Raw genomic sequence first — 19263 nt, 5'->3', positions numbered from 1 at the left:
TATATAAGAATTCACTTTCGAGAGAAATGAGTTCTTATAGAAATCCCATGGGTTTCTAACCAAGTCGTTCCTGCTTTATTCTTAAGCAAAGCTTACACCCATMCYCAKCTTTTAATATTAAAGGTTTATTTCATATTTTAAAGCTTTGCACCAATCAAAACTCAAATATTTTCTCAACCCGAAACATTGTTCAAGAAGCTCATGAAAGTCTCTGATTCTCAGTAAGTCCGGTCCCTGTGGAAACGATCTTGGTACTATACCACTTTATTACTTGAAGCGATCTTAGTGTCGGCGTGCACTTGCACCGCCACTTTGGGGATTTTATGCCCACTGTGTGCACACTTACGATTTAAGCACATCAACTATTGATGGACCGACCCATAGTTGCACCTCACTAATCGTGAGCCTTACTTGTTCATGACTCTAACCATAAACCTACTATGTGATCTTATATGTTCATGATTCACAGTTACACCATCTAACATATTTGATGTCATTCATTCCAACTGCTCAAGATCCAAGTCGCATTTCCTAAATGACAACTATTCATTATCTCGAGTCCGACCATCACAAAATATTAACAACTAAAAAGTTGTTTTAAACCACATATCAGTGATGAAACTTGTAATAGATTGGATTGAAAACCAGTATTGAACATACATACAAAACCAGTAATAACCACACCACCTATTCACCATCTATATATTTGAAATGTCGTACATGATTCATGAAATGTCATGATATAAAGAATTCGAAAATGTACATTTAGAGGCCGTTTACCAAACGTTTACCCGTGTAAGCGCTTATCAAGTCACATTACATTATCGGATGAATAATGTAAAGGCCAAAAATCTTACCTGGTAAGAGGGAGACAAGAACCGAGAGTCTTACCTAGTAAGTGAGGGCGACGACTCTTACTATGGTAAGCGCTTACCGGGTAAATTGTTGCATACGATGTCGTATTGGTGGATTAAAGTCTTACCCCGTAAGTAAGTGATAATGTTAAATTTTACCGACAAGTGCTTATCGGGTAAGTGTTTGATAAACGGCCCCTTAGTCGTCCAGATTTCATGTCTCAATCAACCATTTTCCTTGCATTTTTATGTGGGAGGTAGTACCCATTCCCATTTTGGAAATCATAGAAAAGTCATAGAAGAGACCAAATTCTTCCTTAAATGTTACTGTTGACGGGATCAATAAAATTGAATGAAAGATGACAAAACGTTTCAAGACCGCAATAAAATCTGCTTTAATTATAAAATTTAACTTAATGATAATTTTTTTATTCTCATTTACTGTAACAAACCTGCAATTTTGTTTATTTCATACCTGTTTTGGTCAGTATGTGAAATTTTTGTAATTATTGATGACGTAAATACCAAGTTGTCAACTTATATTGTAATTCTTGGTTACATGGAAAAATATTACACCAAAATCCATGAAAACTCGTTTATCATGTAAGATTCTTAGAGTCTCACATCATGTAGACTTAAATCAATTATTCTTTATATATGTTGAAACCTCACTTTTAATATTAAGAGTTCTTTTAGAAAGTAATTTAATGAGGTTTCACGTAGTATTAGAGACAAAGTATACAATATGAGACATTTTTTACCCACCAAACCGTCACTCGACAGTGTGAGACATATTTGTCCATCTAGCCTCCATTGGAATGGACATGTTAGAGTACTACTGAACCAACGTAGGAAGAACACATATTTTCATAAAACAAAAAGAATTAATAATTTGTTACGTCAACTGAATTTTTTTTATCGATAATGCTATAGCAATTATGCACCTCATTTTATGTCATAATTAGGTCAAATCATGCATGTAAAAAATAAGTTTTGATGTTGATGTGCTTCATGATGAAATTAATATATAAAGTTGTATTTATGATCTGTATGTTAACAACTTAACGGGACTCACAACTTATTTAGTCCGTTATATATGACTGTTTGGTAGTAACTTTATAATATAAAAAATAATTTATTCAATAAGCTTATAGGTAGAGCTTTATCCAGAAAACAATTTTTTTCCAAATATACCCTCCCATTTAAAAACATCTCCTTTCGTCTACAAAATTTCCCTTTAAAACAAAATAAATTTCTAATCAATACAAACAAATTAATCTACACAAACAACTTATTAAACCAATCATAAACGCAGACACTTTTTACCATGATTCTGTAACACCCATCCAAATTTCGTTAAAAACTCTGAAAAAAGTTGTTATTTTGATTCCAATCACGATGTAAAACGACAAATTCTGTCATTTCATCTCCATTCATCTTTGAATTTTGACAAGTTAAAGTTGTCTTTTTTTTAACTTTCAATCCAACTCAAACAAGAATGATGCCCCCACTCCAATCCACTGCCCTCACTTGCTGATTCTTTTTGGCTTTTTTCCATCTCTCCTACTTTCCCAAATCCATTTTCAATCTCCCCATTCCAGCAGCTGAAAACCCTTCATCCAAATCGCCTGACTCAACCCTTTTCACCTTTAATTCATCTGCTACCTTCCACCGCCACCGCCACCGCCACCACCACCGCCGTCGTCGGGTATGGTTCAAATTTGAACTCTTTTTCTCAGTTTTCTCTTTTAAGAAAAGGGTTTGAATTCATGTGTGTTGTGATATAGCTTGTTATTAGGGATTTGGTTAACAATGGCTGTGGAAGGTCCCTCCATGGTTATCGATGATGGAGGTGTGCCTTACTCTTTTGCTTTAGAATACGAAGGTCCTCCAATATCTCACCGTCATCTTCCACGAGCTGTTCCGATCAATGTTTATAAGATTCCGGTTGCCGCCTTTGTTCCCCAATCAATTTTGTCTGATAATATTCATGATTATGATAAACTTTCTATGCCTGTTGTACAACCCATTCTTGCATCCGATTTCACTACCAACTTCTGCAAATTAGGTACTACCGAACCTATTGTTTATCCCACTTCTTTGATTTCACCCGTGAATGATGAAAATATTCACAATAATAATGAAATTTTAACCACCATGGAGAGCCAAGATTCTGTGTTTATTAGTTCAGGTGAGTTTTCAGATGTTATTAATAGCTCAATTGGATCTTCATCAGTGAGTCAAGATCATTCGTATGAGTTATCCGGTAGCTTTGAGAACTCAAGAAATATGTCCGCAAATTCACATGTGAATGATTGTAAGGAGAGTTTGGATTTCAGTGAATCAATCGCTTCTGGATTGAGTTTTGATTATCCATCTTCGCGGGTATCTTCCGCTAAAGATGAATCTTTTTCTGATCAAAGAAACCCGGTTGTTACTTTTCGTGATATTGAATCTGAGGATGAAGATGAGGACTTCCTTGAGGATGTTGTTCAAACCGAAACTCAGTTAAAAGAAGAATCGAAGGTGAAAACAAGAAAAGGGGTTTGTTATAGATGTAAGAAAGGAAATAGGTTCACAGAAAAGGAGGTTTGCATGGTTTGTAATGCGAAATATTGTACTAATTGTGTTCTTAGAGCAATGGGATCGATGCCAGAAGGAAGAAAATGTGTTTCTTGTATTGGATTTTCGATTGATGAGTCAAAGAGGGGTAATTTGGGGAAATGCTCTCGGATGCTCAAACGGTTGCTTAATAGTTTGGAAGTTAGTCAGATAATGAAGGCCGAGAAACTATGTGCTGTAAATCAACTTCCATCTGAGTATGTTTGTGTGAACGGAAAGCCTCTTTCTCACGAGGAGCTGGCTGTATTGCAAAACTGTCCGAATCCTCCAAAGAAGCTTAAACCGGGCAGTTATTGGTATGATAAAGTTTCTGGTCTTTGGGGAAAGGTATTGATTCTATCATTTACACACTTACATCATGTTTGGGAACCACAAGAAGGGTAATTTTTGGGCTTATTGAAAAAGCCAGTTTGGTTAAGCATAAGCTAGTTTATTTTTTGAGCTTATTGAAAAAGTCCCGTTTGGTTGGCTATAAGCTAGTTTATTTTTTGTACTTATTGAAAAAGTCCTGTTCGGTTAACCATAAGCCAACTTATGTTTCTTTGAGAGTATTGAAAAAGTCTCTTTTGGCTAACCATAAGTTACATTTGAAAAGCTAATTCAATAAGCTTCAAGGCTTTTTTCCACTTTTTTCCAATTATGCCCCTTGTATTTTTCTAATTAATCTTTATTTGCTAGTTTTTTCTAACATGACTAGCTTATCAGCCAACAACTAGCTTATCAACTAGTTTGCCAAACATGGCCTTAACATGGTTACTACGGCGTTGTTTGGTTGATCTTCCATTAAGTCCTGTATGAATAAAGTTGTCTGTGTGGATTAATCTGTATAGATTGGGAAGGTTTTTGGTTGGGAGGTTTTTTTTTCTATAGATGGAATGAGTTGGTTTTTAAATAGGGAGGGGCAGGTTTGGAAAAAAACTTGGCTTTCTGCATAAAGCTCCCTTCTAAAAGCTCACTGAATAAGCCACTTTTTATATCATTAAGCCACTACCAAACAGTCATATATAGCTGACCGAATAAGTTGCGAGTCTCATTAAGCTCATTAAGCTGCTAACAAACAGGCCTTACGTCATTCTTACATGTAATTTGATGGTTCTTTTGATTCTATGATCTAAACAGGAGGGGGAGAAGCCTTGCCAGATTATTAGTCCCCATTTAAATGCTGGTGGCCCGATTATGCCCGATGCCAGCAACGGAAACACTGGAGTTTTCATAAACGGTCGTGAAATTACGAAAGTCGAGCTGCGAATGCTACAGGTTCATATTTCTCAACTTTTGGTAGCTACAGGTTCCACCAAGTATGCTAAATTCGATTATGTCATGAAATGCAGTTGTCTGGAGTCCAGTGTGCTGGTAACCCGCACTTTTGGGTGAATGAGGATGGTTCATATCAAGAAGAGGGTCAGAAAAAGACGAGAGGATACATTTGGGGGAAGGTGAATATTCTATTAAGGTGTTCTTTTTTGTGTGTGTGTGTATATATATATATATATATATATATATATGAAGTACAAAATATAGTTATATATGGAAAATACTCGCACACACTCCTGTTTGAACTGTTGACCTCATGGGAGGCTGGGTGAATGACCCTTTGGTGTGTTTTTGTATTTTGTCGGTGGTCTTGACGGAAACAACCTCTCTGCTCATTGAGGGTGGAGGCATGGTGTGCGTACAACGTACCTTTGACCCTACCTTTTTGTCGGATATTATGGGTTCGTTTGGTTTGGTTTGTTTTGTCCGCTTTGAATGTTTCCTTGAGCATAAGAGTTACTTTTCAGGCTGGAACGAAGCTGGTTTGTGCCTTTTTATCGCTTCCGGTTCCACCCAAATCCGCTTATCCCAGCGAACAAGCAAGCAACGTGCTTAGTCAAACAGTGCCGGACTATTTTGATCAGGATGTACCGCATAAAATTCTTTTAATCGGATGTAGTGGATCTGGAACAAGTACCATATTTAAGCAGGTGATTTCATCTTTGATCGAGTAATCTTGACATTATTTCCTCTTCCCTCTGCTTTACTATTCGGAATAGGGATCAGGTCTGTGTAAACATCTTACCCCCACATCCCACCTCCAAGGTGGGTACTGGGCTCGTTTGGTGTGGTTTGGTTTGGTTTGGTTCAATGGACAACAAGTTCATCTACTTTTTAGCAATTACTCATTTACTCCTTCCCTCCCAAAAAGTATGTCCAAATTTCTATTTTAGTTTGTCTGAAAATAAGTGTCTATTTCCAATTCTACCCTTAATTATGAGACAGAGAAATGCACTAATCCCTTCATTATTAAGGATAAAATTGTCATTTAGTTAATTGAAAAGTGTAATAATTACATATATCGAAAACTGTGTGCGTTTTTCATTGTGGACATTTATTTTGGGATGGAGAATATATATTAGATTTGGGAGTCAGGTTGCTATTGATGATCTTCTACATATGTAATCTTTGAGACTGGTCTTTTCTAATCATAAAGTATGAAGATAACTTTATTCATAATGATAGCATTTTTGTTTCAGGCAAAAATCCTATATAAAGAAATCCCGTTCACAGAGCAAGAACGTGAAAATATCAAGATAATAATCCAAAGCAACGTGTATGGATATCTTGGTATACTCCTTGAAGGTCGTGAACGTTTTGAAGATGAAGCGTTGAATGAAAATAGGAAAACTCGATCTTGTGATGGTTCTATTTCCACTGGTACGGGCTTTTACATATTCTATAAAGTATGATAAAAAATATTTCTTATTATGCTAATTTTGCTCACAAGCTTGCATAAGTTGGGGGGTATTCACGGAAACAACTGCTCTACCCCAAACTCTACTTGAGAGATGCACAAGGCCCGGACTTTTTCGGGCCTGGTCAGGGCCTTCCAAGCCCGTTTTTCAGTAAGCAAAAGCAAGCCTAGGCTTCTTCATGGCCGGGATGGGCTGGGCTTTGGGGTTGAAAGAGGGCCTGACCAGACTTTTTCAGGCTGGGTTTAACGGGGCCTTGAAAAGAAGTTGGCTTGATTGTGCTTTATGGTTGGGCCTAGCCCTCGGCTCGGGCTTTTTCAGGCCGGGCTTCGGTTTTGGGCCTTTTTTTACATATCTACTCTAGAGATGCACAAGGTCCGGCTTCTTTTTGGCCTGGGCCTAGGCCTACCTAGCTCGTTTTCGTATAAGCAGAAAAAAGCCCGGGGTTTTTTCCGGCCCATATTGGGCCTGGGTTTTGGGTGTGAAAGTAGGCCGGTTTCGGCTTCTTTTGACTGGGCTTTTCCAGGCCTGATCAGGCTTTTTTTGAGCCAGGCTTTTAAGGCCTGCACTTGACCGGGCTTTAAAAAAAATGTAGGCTTGATTGGGCTTTAAGGCCTAGCCTGGGCTTTTTTGTGCATCTCTAGTCTACTCTATTCTTTGGGGGTAGAGGTCGGGTCTGCTTACGTACCATCCCTGACCATACTTTTGAGTGGGATTTACTGAATCATTTTGGTTTGGTTTATGATAGAAAATATATATCTAACGAAAATCTTGAACGGGCTAATGAGTGAATGAAGTTGTTAAGTTTGTCGTAATATTGTCTGGTTGTGAACAGGAAATTCCGATATGAATAACGAGAAAACAATCTATTCCATCTGCCCAAGGTTGAAAGCATTCTCCGATTGGCTTCTCAAAACCATGGTGGCAGGTAACATGGAAGCGGTTTTCCCGGTAGCCAGTCGTGAATATGCACCAGTAGTTGAGGAGTTGTGGAATCATCCGGCGGTGCAAGCCACATACAAGAGACGAAACAAATTGGAGATGCTCCCCAGTATTTCTGGTTATTTCTTAGAACAGGTAACAAAAGAACTTACTGCAACAAATCAACTTTATGCTACGCCAAATATGTCTAAATGTGTTAATAGACTACTTTATAAGACCAAACAATTGTCTGAGGTGTTACAATAAGTTGACAGGCCGCCTATGGGGGTCTGAACAAGCTTTTTAGGACACTTGAAATAAAATGTCGTGTTCATTTTTCTATGACATCATTTGAAAAAGTGATTTATAAGAACGGATATCCTATAAAAAGATGTGCATAGGGTGATTCTAAAAAATGTCATGTAAAACTAATAAAATACTTTATTTTTAAAAGCGTCCTAAAAAACTTGTTGGGATGCGTTCTAGCATCTTATTGGGACATCTTTATATAAGACATATAATTGTTTGATTCCATAAAGCCAAGTCTAATTATACGGTCCTAGCTTAGCCATACAAGAGTGATTCATTATGGATTAATTGTTAAGCCATTAAGCCAAAATGGCATATGGAATAAGCCAGGGGATCTCCCTTGTCCCCATTAAGCCACCTCAAACAAACTAATACCAGAATTGCCCCAGAAATAATCCAACCCTCTCTCTTTGCCTCCCTCAAACCCATCAGTCCTCCGTCCCATAAACCGAATTTTATCCAGAAAGGCAACTTAACCATTGAAGTTTTATTTGAAAAATACTAAACAACCCCTATCTGTTGTCTAGAAATGTAAATTATTGTTCATATAAAGTAAATTCAAAGAGGGTATTTTCGGGAAGATTGTGTAAAGTGTTATGTTCCTTCTTTTCAGGCTATCAACATTCTGAGCAGAGACTATATACCTTCAGATATGGACATCTTGTATGCTGATCATGTTACTTCATCTAACGGCCTTTCGTGTGTAGACTTCTCGTTTCCTCAACCATCAGCTGATGATGATAACGATCAACTTGATTCTCCCCTCAGGTACCCAAAGACATTTGATCCATCTTTCTAATATCTTCTAAGGCCATATTTGGCAATCATAAGTTGACTTATAAGCTAGTTTATGTTTTGAACTTATTGAAAAAGCCCCGTTTCATTAACCATAATCTAGCCTTTTGGAAAACTGCTTCAAACAACAAAAAGTTTCAATGAATGCATTTACCCCTTAGATTTCTCCAATTGATTTTTCAACATGTCATTTTAAGTCATTTTATATTGTCATGTTACTTGTTACCTAGTTTTACCAAACATGACTAGTTTCTGAGTTAACAGCCAAAAGTTAGCTTGTCATATCAGCTAGTTTCTTAGCTAGCTTATTAGCCAAACATGATTGATTTCTAACAACTAGTTTTTCATTTAACTGCTAGTTTTTAAGCTTGATGGCTAGCTTATCTGCGAACAACTAGCTTAACACCAACAGTTAGCTTATAAGCTAGTTTGCCAAACATGGCTGAAGACAAAAACAAACGGGAAAAGATCGTCACATGCTTCTCATGATTTTTGTGCTTACTCTTAACATCACCCATGTTTTCATGCATCATTCATCCAGGTTCCAACTAATTAGAATGCCAGAAAGAGGCTTTGGAGAAAATTGCAAATGGCTGGAGATGTTTGAAGATGTTCAACTTGTCATCTTCTGCGTTTCCTTGAGCGATTACGACCAATACACCACCGATCCAGACGGAAATACCGTTAACAAGATGCTGCAAAGCCGGAAACTTTTCGAGACCATCGTGACACACCCAACCTACGATCAAATCGACTTCCTTTTAGTTCTAAACAAATTCGACATCTTTGACGAAAAACTCGAACGGGTCCCTCTAACTTGTTGCGACTGGTTCAATGACTTCCGTCCTGTAGTCAGCCGAACCAGCCGCAACAAGAACATCAGTAGCAACAACATTAACCACATTCCTTCCATCGGAAAAATGGCTTCACATTATGTTGCGGTGAAGTTCAAGCGGTTGTTTTCGTCGCTCACCGGTCGGAAACTGTTTGTTTCCGTGGTGAACAGTTTGGAGCCCGATGGCGTGGACGGAACCCTGAAGTATGCAAAGGAGATATTGAAGTGGGATGAAGAGAAACCCAACTTCAGTTTTGGTGAATACTCAATCTACAGCACAGAGGCAAGTTCCTACTCTCCTTGATAAAAACCAAACGAACCAGTATATCCCACGGTCCAACAGAAGGTAAGATGTATAACCTCTATTACTAATGTATATATACAAGCAGATCATTGAAATTTAGTTGACATGAATGTAGCACATATCTGTTTCTTAATGGTAATGCAAGATTGAGTTCATTCTAAATAGATATCCGTTTCTTTATTAGACGAACTTTAAGCATACTTTTGTGGTTTTCTTCGGTTTCTTTTGGATTTGCGAATTGGGATTGGATCTGCAACAGATTCTTGTTCTTTTTTCACAGAATTGAAGGGTTTCTTGGAATCTTGATCTTCATCCTTGATTGCATTTCTGCCAAAGATTCTAACAGTGAAAGATGTTGAACTTGTGTCATATCTAAAAACCATAACTTGACCGAGCTCTAGTCTCTTTTCGTTCACGAATCTCATCCAACCATTCTTCAGAAAAACGCCAGTTTCAGTTTGCTTTATATCCACGTGCCAGATTCGTCCCGCGAGATCTTTAAGTATGACTGCTCCTGGTATTTTCTTATCGAAGTGTTTGATGAAATCTGGTGGTATCCGCTGCACACTCCAACATTAACGAATAAAGATTCATCAACCGTACTGATCTCAACAAACCCATATCAGAATACTAGAAACATGTAGAACTTTTGATAAAGTTTGACTACAAACGGTAAGAAATTGGACTTGGAAAAGTCAAATGTGATCTTTCTTAAACGGAGAAGTACTTTTTCTTGATTAACGAATAATGATCCGTTAACCGATTTCAACAAACCTTGAAAGATACTTCGTTAACGAACAATGATTCGTTAATCAAGAAAAAGATACTTCCCCTTTCAAGGTATTGGACTGATTTCGACAAACCCAGAACAAAATTCTAAAATGAAGTCGAACTTTATCAAAAGTTCGACTTCATACAGTAAGAAATTGGACTCAGAAAGTCAAATGTGATCTTTCTTGAAAGGGGAAGCATATTTTTCTTGATTAACGAATAAAGAATCATTAACTCGACTGATTTCAACAAACCCATATCAGAATTCTAAAAAGAAGTCGAAAGGGTTCGTTAACTGGATCGATTTCAACAAACCCAAATCAGAATACTGAATCGCAGTCGATCTTTTGATTCATTTTGATTTCAAACAATAACAAATTCAACAAACCCAGATCAACGAATGAAGATTAATTATCTGGACTGATTTCGACAAACCCAGATCAGAATACGAACAATTCCTTTTGATGTTCGCAAATTAAAGAATGCTGGTGATTATAGAAGTTCCTAATTAAGATTAGAGAGCAATGAAGAAGAAAGGATACCAGTTGGTGTGAGATGCGATTTGGGAGGAAGATTTCGAAGAATTCAGGATCTTGATTGAAGATTGACGAAACCTTTGAAGGGCGACCTCTTCCTCGTTTTCCCATTACTTTTCTTGATCCAAAAGATTAGGGTTTAGGGTTTATAGGATCCTGCCTATTTTCGGTGATATTGGTTTTCTTGGAAAGAACCCAAGAAAAGAAATAAGAATGAAAGAAAGACGTTGGGTTGTGTGAGCCGAGTGAATTAAGTTTGTGATTAAGCTAGAGTTTGGTGCGTACACTGAATTGATTTTCTAGACATGAAAAATATTGAAGGGACGGTACTGGACTCTACAGAACCAGTATATGATAAAAATTAAATAAGTTACCCCTAAACATTGTTTGATGATTTTAAATATTATAAAATAGTTACAATTAACACAAATAAAGTAAATTATTAAAAAAAATTAATTTATAAATATTTTTACACAATTTCATATAAATATATACATACATATATAATAGTATCAAATTTGAATGAAAATTTTGATATAATTGATGGTAATGGCGGTGGTGGTGGTGGAAGTGGTTTTGGTTATGGTTGAGGTGACGGTGGCTGACGGTAGTAGTGGCGATAGGCGGTAGTGGTCGGTGGCCGACAGTGGTTGTCGGTGGCCGACATTGGTTATGGAGGTAGAAGAGTGGTGGTTGGTGGACGACGGTGGTTATAGAGGACGTGGATATGGTGGATTGTGGTGGTGGTGGCAGTTGAGAACGGTGGAGGAGGGAGTTGTGGCTGATGTAATGAAGATAGTGGTGGTGGAAGTGAGGTGGCAATGTGCGGTGGTGATCGATGGTCGACGGTGGTTGTGGAGGAGGTTCTTGCAGTAGAGGAGGAGCTAGAGGTGGCCAACAGTGGTAGTGGTGGTTTGTAGAGGTGGCTAAGGCTTTTGTTTGAGTGGCGGGCACTGATACAAACTCGGACTCATTTACTGCTTTGAATAAATAAAAAAGAATATTCTTTTAATTAATTTTCTTGCTTAGGAAGTTTTAATGTGTATGCGTGGTTCATGGTTCCTTATCCTTAGGCTTAGGATGAGATATTGCCTTGACGCACCTACTAACTCTAGTAGTAGTTGATTCCTTTATTATAAATGCTGTAATTCCTTGTTAACAACGATAATGACAAAATTGTACCAAAAATACCTTTTCGCTACTCGTCTTCTTGTAGATTGACCATCTCGTATCGGTCTCTATCAGTCTCTCTCTAGGGTGACAATTAAATTGATACCAATTTTAATAGGTTGGTGATACCGCACCAATAGCGCAAACTTGGTTGATACATGTTATTGAAAGTCGTGCACTGTAATATCATGGTACCAACTTATTTAATAACTTTAACTATTTTGTTTGAATATTTGAAAGTTTTTTTTTTCTTCCGGTTAAGAACTCTTAAACATCATGTGTGGTATTTTAGAACTCAAAATATCACTTAATTAAGTTTTAATATATGTAACTTGACGTTGACACAAAACCAGTACCAACATTTACCCACCAAAAAAAGTTGGTACAAAACACAGTTGATTGGAATACACTATAAGATTTTACGTACCAATTAGAATTTGTTGGCATATGGTATCAGAGAGAAAAACTTGGTATCGTACCAAGTTCACTCCTAACTGATGTACAACTTATGTCTTTCTACAAAAAAACTTATCAACTTATTACAAGTCAGAAGCGTTTAACTTCTTCAAAAACTCCTAATTATCGGTTTGACACCGGTATAAGTTGTTTATCCAAACCCTCAAAAGTATTTATCACCAGTGTCACACCGAAATAAGTCAATAAGTTGTTTTTATGAACAATCCCAAACACCGTCTATGAAAAACGGTGTTATTATTTCATATCCCCTTTTCACTCACATACCTTTCGTTTCTTGCCTTTTTTTTTCCACACTCACCTACATAAAATACGCCTAACGAAATAAATAGCCAATCAAACCCCTCTTATTCACTGTATGGTTCCTTTTGAACCCCTTTGACGGATTCAGTCAGAAATTATACAACTTGCTTAATCCACTTTTCAGATTAAGAAAATGAGAACAAGAGACATTACGTAAGTTGTGTAAGTGAATATAAAAGATCCACGTGGGCATTTCGCAAGTAGTATAACTTGCCCAATGTCATTTTCTTCTCAATATGTTAATCCAAAAAATGGATTACACAAGTCTTTGCGTAATTTCCGACTAAATCCGTCAATTACAATCGTTTGATCATCTCCAACCCTAAATAAACAACAAATTGATGCCTGCCATTAACTCCAAAAATTGCTTCGACTCCAATCGCACGTATACAACGTTTGTTCTCCAATCTTTTTGGCAGCGAGCTTTTTCCAACAAAATTGAATTTCAGGTACAGCCGAAACAAGGACATTCCAACATTTTTGGAGGCTCTATTACATCGAAAACTTTTGATTACATTGCATAAATGAGATGACAGAGAATACATGTTAAGAACAAAAATGGAGTAAATCTAAAACGATTAACAGTTGAAGTTAAACATAAACCATTAATGATTTGAATTTAAAACCAAACAATTAATGGTTTGAACATAAATAATTCCAGCTATACTTTTACACATATAGATAAAAAAAAACCCTGAAACACATGTAGATATTTCAAGGGCCCTGTTAAAAATCTAGCATTTAACATACTAAGCGACGACCCTAGGTCGAAATGCAGTTTACCACCTATGTTTCTATGAACAGACCAGATTATGTATCCACAACAGAATAAGATCTACATCCTGTTTCTTGAATCATATTTCTTGAAGCCCTAAATATGGTAACTTTAAGCACACATTCAATCTCATCGATCAACTGAAACACACAAACATCCCCCACACCCACATGATTATCGTCACGAAATTTCTGCAAGTTATCACCATAAAGTTTACCATACGTATAGTAGTTTCAGCAAGTTATCACCATTAGACATCTGAAGAACACAGTTCACACGATCCTTATCACAGATCAAATATCTTCTGAAGAAATACAGTGGCACACACTGTGACAAACAACACAAATAATTGAAATGATCAAAGTAAATAGATATCAAGATCCCAAATCGAGAGATTACCAATCCCCAATTTCGAGTATATGAAGGTCTGATTACGATCAAGAAGAAAGGGTACTCTGATTTGAAAGATTTAGCTGATTCCATTGATCAGTATCTGCTTCTAGACCTCTGTTCTTCCCCCGTCTCCGATCCTGAATCAGTGTCAACTAATCCAAAACGAAATAGATAAATTTCAAAAAAGGTTGATCGAATTGAGGTGGGTTAGTAAAAAAATAGAATCTTGCCTCCGATTTGATCATCTTGAGTCACGGATTGATCAATCCCTTTTTGCAATTTGGGGCATTTTGAGGGTGGTGGTGGGTAATTGATTTCACAGTTGCTTGAATCGAATATGGTAACGTGGAACATCGATTTGCCCATATGTTTGAAGAGCAATAAATGTCCATACCCAATTCGGTAATGATTAGCGAATTCCGGCCAACCTTTCTGGACCCAGAGTTTGCCGTCGCCGGAGATCATCCAGCCCAACTGCCAAACCTTGTCATCGGAGACAATGAGGATGACGTCATTTAAGAGAATCTGCTTCCGGTGACCTCTAATAAACCGATTGGGGATTCTCTGTTCATAAGAAAGGTAATGAGGAGAAAAATGGTGGAAGTTTTGAAGAGAGTGAAAAAGGAAAGAAACTCACGAGGCTGGTTTTGTTGACGCTGCCGGAGAGGATGGCGGTGTAGAAGTTAGTGGGTTTCCGATGTGACGGCATTGCGACGGCTGACGGCGGAGTGTAATTGATTATGATTTGTTTCTGCAAGCAGACTACAATCTCTCAGACCTTTGATTACTCCACAAATGATAATAAAAAACCACGGTATATCTTCTCCCAAACACCCCTTAGGATGTAACTTTTAAATTGTATTAGAAGACTCTCCAACAAAACACAATAACTTTTACAGTGTTTTTGTTGTGAAGATTCGACATTTTGTTATAAAGTTTCAACTATAAAATTCATGTTTCATGAAAACAACCTTATCTCACGTGAACCCAACCTACCAAAACATTAATATAAAACATACAAAACCAATTAATCGTGATATTTATATAAATGATGAGAGTTCATTTGTTATAATATGTATAATAATATCAAAGTTCATTTATCATGATCAATGTTTTATATTAGAAAAAAGAGTAAATTACATGAAAAAGTAATGTACTTTAACTTAAGTCCTATTTTGGGTAACGTACCTTCAAAACTTTTATTTTGGTATATAATATGTAAAGTTTTAAACATTTAAGTACTCGGGTAACCTGTTGAAGACTAATTTTAGATTAAAAAACGACTAATTTATAGATTAAAAAAATCTATGTCACTAACCACGTCAGCAAATAATATTAAGTTGGATACCACATCACTCGCCATATCAACATAATAACTGGTTAATGCTTCAACCGGTTACCCGAGTACTTAAATGTTTAAAACTTAACATCTTAGATATCAAAATAGAAGTTTTGAAAGTATGTTACCCAAAATAGGAATCAAGTTAAAGTACGTTACTTTTTCATGCAATTTGTTCATTAGAAAACAACCGAGATATTCATTAAACCAAATATTCAATAAGTTAGATGAATAGCTGGGATTGATTTGTATTATTTGTACAAATTATAATGTTTATATTTAAAATTCCACCTCAAATAATCTCTTGTAAATATTTAATTTTAAGGCCTTTTATTGATTAAATTATAATAAAATATTATTTTGTTCTCTATAGAAGCGAAATTTACATAAATAACCAAAGTTGATATACGGTTTCACTTTTTAGTCATTTTCTAATTCAATTCACTTTTTAGCCAATCGTTATATAAAAGGCTTATACATAATGCGTAAGAATTGGTTTTGTGCAAAAAATAAAATCTTACGTGGAAAATGAAATCCTTAGGCAAACAAAATATGATTCAATCACCTAAATAATCCACTAGTTTGACATATTCATTTCTCTAATATATGTTTCTTTCATATCATTTGAGTTAATGTACATATATCCATTTCCATTATCATAATATCATTTTCAGTTGATACAAATATTTTAACAAGGTCCCTATTAATATAGTGTTTTAGTGACTATTAATCTTGTACTAACAAAAAAATGATAGTACATCATTTAAGTACTATGGTGGAAGAAATTATAAAATAAATATTCGTTTATTTTTTAATATTGTGTGGGAGGTCTTGTAGGAGCTTTTACACACCCACAAACTTAGCAATCGGGACCGAAAACAAATATACAATTAGTCTCAATATTGTTTTTTCCAAATAATAAAGTGGTATAATATTGGTTATCGTCTACGGAGATTGTAGTAAAAGTCTAATAAAAGTCTAATGAAAGAAATGATTTCAGATGATGAAATTGAAGACTTTGATTGGATTTGAGTTGACGCTACTGAAATAACATAATACATAAATGTATCATGTTTGTAGGACTTGTGGTGAGACATAAACACAAATTAACACCGTTATAAAGATCTTCGTAATCATCATCATCTTCCCCTAGAAAACCCTCATCGACGACCACAGAAATAGCTTTGTTCTGATGGAATTGCTCATTCGCATCTCCACCGCCATGGGATTCGTTTTAATCCATGATTTCCAACTCCTAAGTTTCCTAGGGCTTTGTTTCCCTTCTATATTCTAACAAACTCGTAATCTATAACGAGGTTATCAATAAAAGAAGATAAAAATTAACATGAAATTCATAGAAGGTAGATTTCAAAGACGGAGATTAAAAGAGCTTACCAGACACTTCATGAACCTCAACACAATATGCTTGTGTGAAAGAAATGGATCGGTAGAGAGTTTGGAGCAAACCCTGTTCGAAATCTGAGAGATGGAGAGAAAGCTCGAGAGAGATCGAGGACGAGGGATAGAGAGATCGAGAGATGGAAAGGAGGAGCAAGTAGCTACAAAACCAGCATCTTCTTCAAGGAGGCACGCATGGGAGGCAGCGTGAATCATAAGGACAAGAAATAAAAAATGAGGGCTGAATGCAAACCACACCCTTTTACCAGCTGACCGAATAAGCCATCATTTGTTTCATTAAGCCACAACCAAACAACCTTGTATGACTTACCAAATAAGCCATACATCCTATACAGCTTGTTAAGCTGCTACCTAACAGCCCCTAAGACATACAATTATCTAGTTTGATAAAGTTAATTCTTATAAAATATTTTGTTAAAACAATTTGACTTTTTTTACGTCTTAATTATTATCTCGAAGTTAATACAAAATGATAATAGAAAACCACAAAGGTGGTGCTCAATTGGTTTCAGCTTGACTTCAAAGGTCAAAACTGTCAGGAAGTCCTATGTTCAAATCCAAGAAGAAATAAAAATCACTTTGTGGCCACGTAGGTTCAAATACGGTGACTTCAGGTTATCTGCAAAGCAGATGGTCGCCCAAAGATTAGTCGGCTAGCATAGCGGGTTGGATATCCAGGTTAATAAAAAAATTGATAATAGAAAATACAAAAAAATAGGTTCTATAGCCCATTGGAGATGCTATAATCTTCAGCCAAGTTGGAAGTGACATTGTTGTATATAAGTTGCCAGGAAGCTGCTGAAATCACATGACAGTGATACAAAAATGCAACTGAACAATGGAGTTTCTTTCTTCAAGATATTACTCAGGGATGATGTGGATTATCTTGTTTGTTCATCTCTCTCTCTCTCTCTCTCTCTCTCTATATATATATATATATGTATATGTATATATATACATCTCCTTATTTGCAACATCATTTTTGTTGTTTATTATCTACTCTTATTCTGCAGCCATTGCCACCTTCTTTTGCAAAAAAGTATCTGAAGAACAAGAACCAAACCCTAATTCTCAAAACCAAATCTACTGTGAAATGGAGTATAAGATACTTGAAGATCGAAGATAGGTATTACTTCATGGATGGATGGCTCAAGTTCATCAACGACAATCGTCTTCGAATGGGGGATTTTCTTGTTTTTTGGCTTCAGTCTTCTTCAATCTTTCAAGTCTATATCTATGCACCCAATGGCTGTCTCAAAAACCCAACCACTTCTTCAGGCAATCTCCATCGTCCAATCCATTCTAGGGTTCCGCTTTTCCGCCCACTGTCCGCCATTAACAGTCTTTCACATGTTGCTGTTGCAGGTGGTGGTAAGAATCACAAAATCTTGAAGAAACACATCGTTAAAGTTGAAGAAACAAGTGACGATGATACCAAGGAAGGCGTTCAGCAATCCTTTAGGAGGGTTGTCTCCAAAACCTGCATTCACAAACTGGTAATTATCATTTGATGAGTAATAAGTGTGTGTGTGTTTTCTTGGAGAAATCAACCAAATTAATGTTTGAAGGTTTGGTGTATGGACTTCAATGGCAGGCAATGAACAAGAGCTTCGTAAAAGGTCTCGGAATCAATGGCTACCGGAGCGTACGGCTGAAGAACGAGGAGGGAAAGATGTGGGAAGTGAAGGTAAGCATGTATGGTGGTGAAAAGGTTCCATATTTGACAAAAGGATGGTTTGATTTCAGAAAAGATAACAAGATAGAGATTGGAGATAAGTGTGAATTCAATCGTGTCAAGAACAACTTGCTTCATGTTCATGTGTTGAAGAAGAAGGGAAAACCCTTTCTCAAGGATCCATAGAATCCAAATCTTTGTGGGTTGTGTTTAACCATGTTTAATTCTCAATCCTTAATGTTAAACATTAATGAATATGTTATGTTCAGCTTATACTATGTACAAATGTCCTTATCAACTTATTATAAGTTAGAAGAGTTTAACTTCTTCAAAAACTTTTTATTACCGGTTTGATATCGGTATAAGTTATTTATCCAAACATGTTTATCGGTGTCATATCGGAATAAGTCAATAAATTGTTTTTATAAACATGCTTACTGTTTGATAGTTGTTAAATGGTGTGATGTAAAATAATTAAGTGGTCGTAATAATTATGTCTCTCATGATATAATGTAAAATAAAAAATAATTATTTACAACGAAATTAAAACGCTAAATAGTCTAGGTAGACCTAGTATACAAAATCATTTAGAGGAATTTATAAGTATTAAAAAGTAGATTTTTTTATTAAATAAAATTCTCCTATGATTCAAAGATTGTTTCTTTATAAAATTATTAAGAGATATGACCATTTGAGAAAATTGGTTTGACATGACGTAAATTACAACCATTTAAAAGATGGCTAAACAGTGAAACGAAATCAATTTCCAATACATTTGAAAACCAGTAAAAAAAAATTGTTATATAAAAAGCTTTTTTTAATGACTGCGATGGCCGCCGACGGTGTGGAGTGTAATTGATGATGATTTGTTTTTGGAAGCAGACTGCAATATTCTCCAAGACCTTTAATTGGGGAGTGGTAACAAGGTGTGTAAAATGCTTTGAAATTTGGAGTTGCTTTAGTTTTTATCAAATGTCAAAGTCATTAATAATATATTATTTTTTTATTTTTATTGTTTTATACATATATATATATATAT

General features: G+C 36.1%; 4 protein-coding genes across 8 annotated transcripts; 2 read left to right on the top strand and 2 right to left on the bottom strand.

Annotated features, from left to right (window-relative positions):
* The first annotated feature begins 2395 nt into the window (after window positions 1-2395).
* Window positions 2396-9558, top strand: LOC112512679 (extra-large guanine nucleotide-binding protein 1-like). Its single transcript, XM_025118763.1, has 9 exons — window positions 2396-2562; window positions 2642-3803; window positions 4596-4733; window positions 4808-4912; window positions 5258-5440; window positions 5990-6170; window positions 7041-7282; window positions 8049-8203; window positions 8772-9558. The coding sequence occupies exons 2-9, from the start codon at window positions 2667-2669 to the stop codon at window positions 9367-9369; spliced, it is 2739 nt and encodes a 912-aa protein (XP_024974531.1). The 5' UTR covers window positions 2396-2562; window positions 2642-2666; the 3' UTR covers window positions 9370-9558.
* LOC112512680 (putative B3 domain-containing protein At5g66980) lies at window positions 9472-10981 on the bottom strand. Its single transcript, XM_025118765.1, has 2 exons — window positions 10683-10981; window positions 9472-9929 (listed from the first exon to the last, which is right to left on the bottom strand). Exons 1-2 carry the CDS (start codon window positions 10785-10787, stop codon window positions 9561-9563), a joined length of 474 nt encoding a protein of 157 aa, XP_024974533.1. The 5' UTR covers window positions 10788-10981; the 3' UTR covers window positions 9472-9560.
* A 2192-nt stretch (window positions 10982-13173) lies between these two features.
* On the bottom strand, window positions 13174-14584 carry LOC112513177 (B3 domain-containing transcription factor VRN1-like). 5 transcript variants are annotated; one of them, XR_003069260.1, is made up of 4 exons: window positions 14429-14584; window positions 14022-14355; window positions 13798-13943; window positions 13174-13725 (listed from the first exon to the last, which is right to left on the bottom strand). XR_003069260.1 is itself a non-coding variant. In XM_025119349.1 (4 exons), exons 1-3 carry the CDS (start codon window positions 14498-14500, stop codon window positions 13885-13887), a joined length of 465 nt encoding a protein of 154 aa, XP_024975117.1. In that variant the 5' UTR covers window positions 14501-14584; the 3' UTR covers window positions 13174-13725; window positions 13853-13884. The 5 variants fall into 5 exon arrangements, 2 of the variants coding, with proteins under 2 accessions (XP_024975117.1, XP_024975115.1); XR_003069261.1 differs by having other exon boundaries at window positions 13174-13656; XR_003069262.1 differs by having other exon boundaries at window positions 13174-13589.
* A 2790-nt stretch (window positions 14585-17374) lies between these two features.
* On the top strand, window positions 17375-18410 carry LOC112513029 (putative B3 domain-containing protein Os03g0621600). Its single transcript, XM_025119151.1, has 3 exons — window positions 17375-17437; window positions 17563-18045; window positions 18144-18410. The coding sequence occupies exons 1-3, from the start codon at window positions 17375-17377 to the stop codon at window positions 18408-18410; spliced, it is 813 nt and encodes a 270-aa protein (XP_024974919.1).
* Window positions 18411-19263: the final 853 nt, after the last annotated feature.

The sequence above is a fragment of the Cynara cardunculus genome, assembly GCF_001531365.2.
Source record: "Cynara cardunculus var. scolymus isolate 2C chromosome LG 5, CcrdV1, whole genome shotgun sequence".
NCBI lineage: Eukaryota > Viridiplantae > Streptophyta > Magnoliopsida > Asterales > Asteraceae > Cynara > Cynara cardunculus.
Note: the sequence above shows the minus strand (reverse complement) of the source record. Positions and strands in the feature narration are given on the sequence as shown.

Bases quoted from the DNA above. Each gene is read 5' to 3' on its own strand.
- LOC112512679 (XM_025118763.1), top strand. From the start codon at position 2,667: ATGGCTGTGGAAGGTCCCTCCATGGTTATCGATGATGGAGGTGTGCCT. The intron at 4,913-5,257 runs GTGAATATTCTA...GTTACTTTTCAG, and splicing joins GAGGATACATTTGGGGGAAG to GCTGGAACGAAGCTGGTTTG. The intron at 8,204-8,771 runs GTACCCAAAGAC...TCATTCATCCAG, and splicing joins CAACTTGATTCTCCCCTCAG to GTTCCAACTAATTAGAATGC.
- LOC112512680 (XM_025118765.1), bottom strand. From the start codon at position 10,787: ATGGGAAAACGAGGAAGAGGTCGCCCTTCAAAGGTTTCGTCAATCTTC. The intron at 9,930-10,682 runs GTATCCTTTCTT...TGGAGTGTGCAG, and splicing joins ATCGCATCTCACACCAACTG to CGGATACCACCAGATTTCAT.
- LOC112513177 (XM_025119347.1), bottom strand. From the start codon at position 14,500: ATGCCGTCACATCGGAAACCCACTAACTTCTACACCGCCATCCTCTCC. The intron at 14,356-14,428 runs GTGAGTTTCTTT...TCTTATGAACAG, and splicing joins GCGTCAACAAAACCAGCCTC to AGAATCCCCAATCGGTTTAT. The intron at 13,944-14,021 runs GCAAGATTCTAT...GTTTTGGATTAG, and splicing joins TCAAGATGATCAAATCGGAG to TTGACACTGATTCAGGATCG.
- LOC112513029 (XM_025119151.1), top strand. From the start codon at position 17,375: ATGCAACTGAACAATGGAGTTTCTTTCTTCAAGATATTACTCAGGGAT. The intron at 17,438-17,562 runs GTTTGTTCATCT...CTTATTCTGCAG, and splicing joins GGGATGATGTGGATTATCTT to CCATTGCCACCTTCTTTTGC. The intron at 18,046-18,143 runs GTAATTATCATT...CTTCAATGGCAG, and splicing joins AAACCTGCATTCACAAACTG to GCAATGAACAAGAGCTTCGT.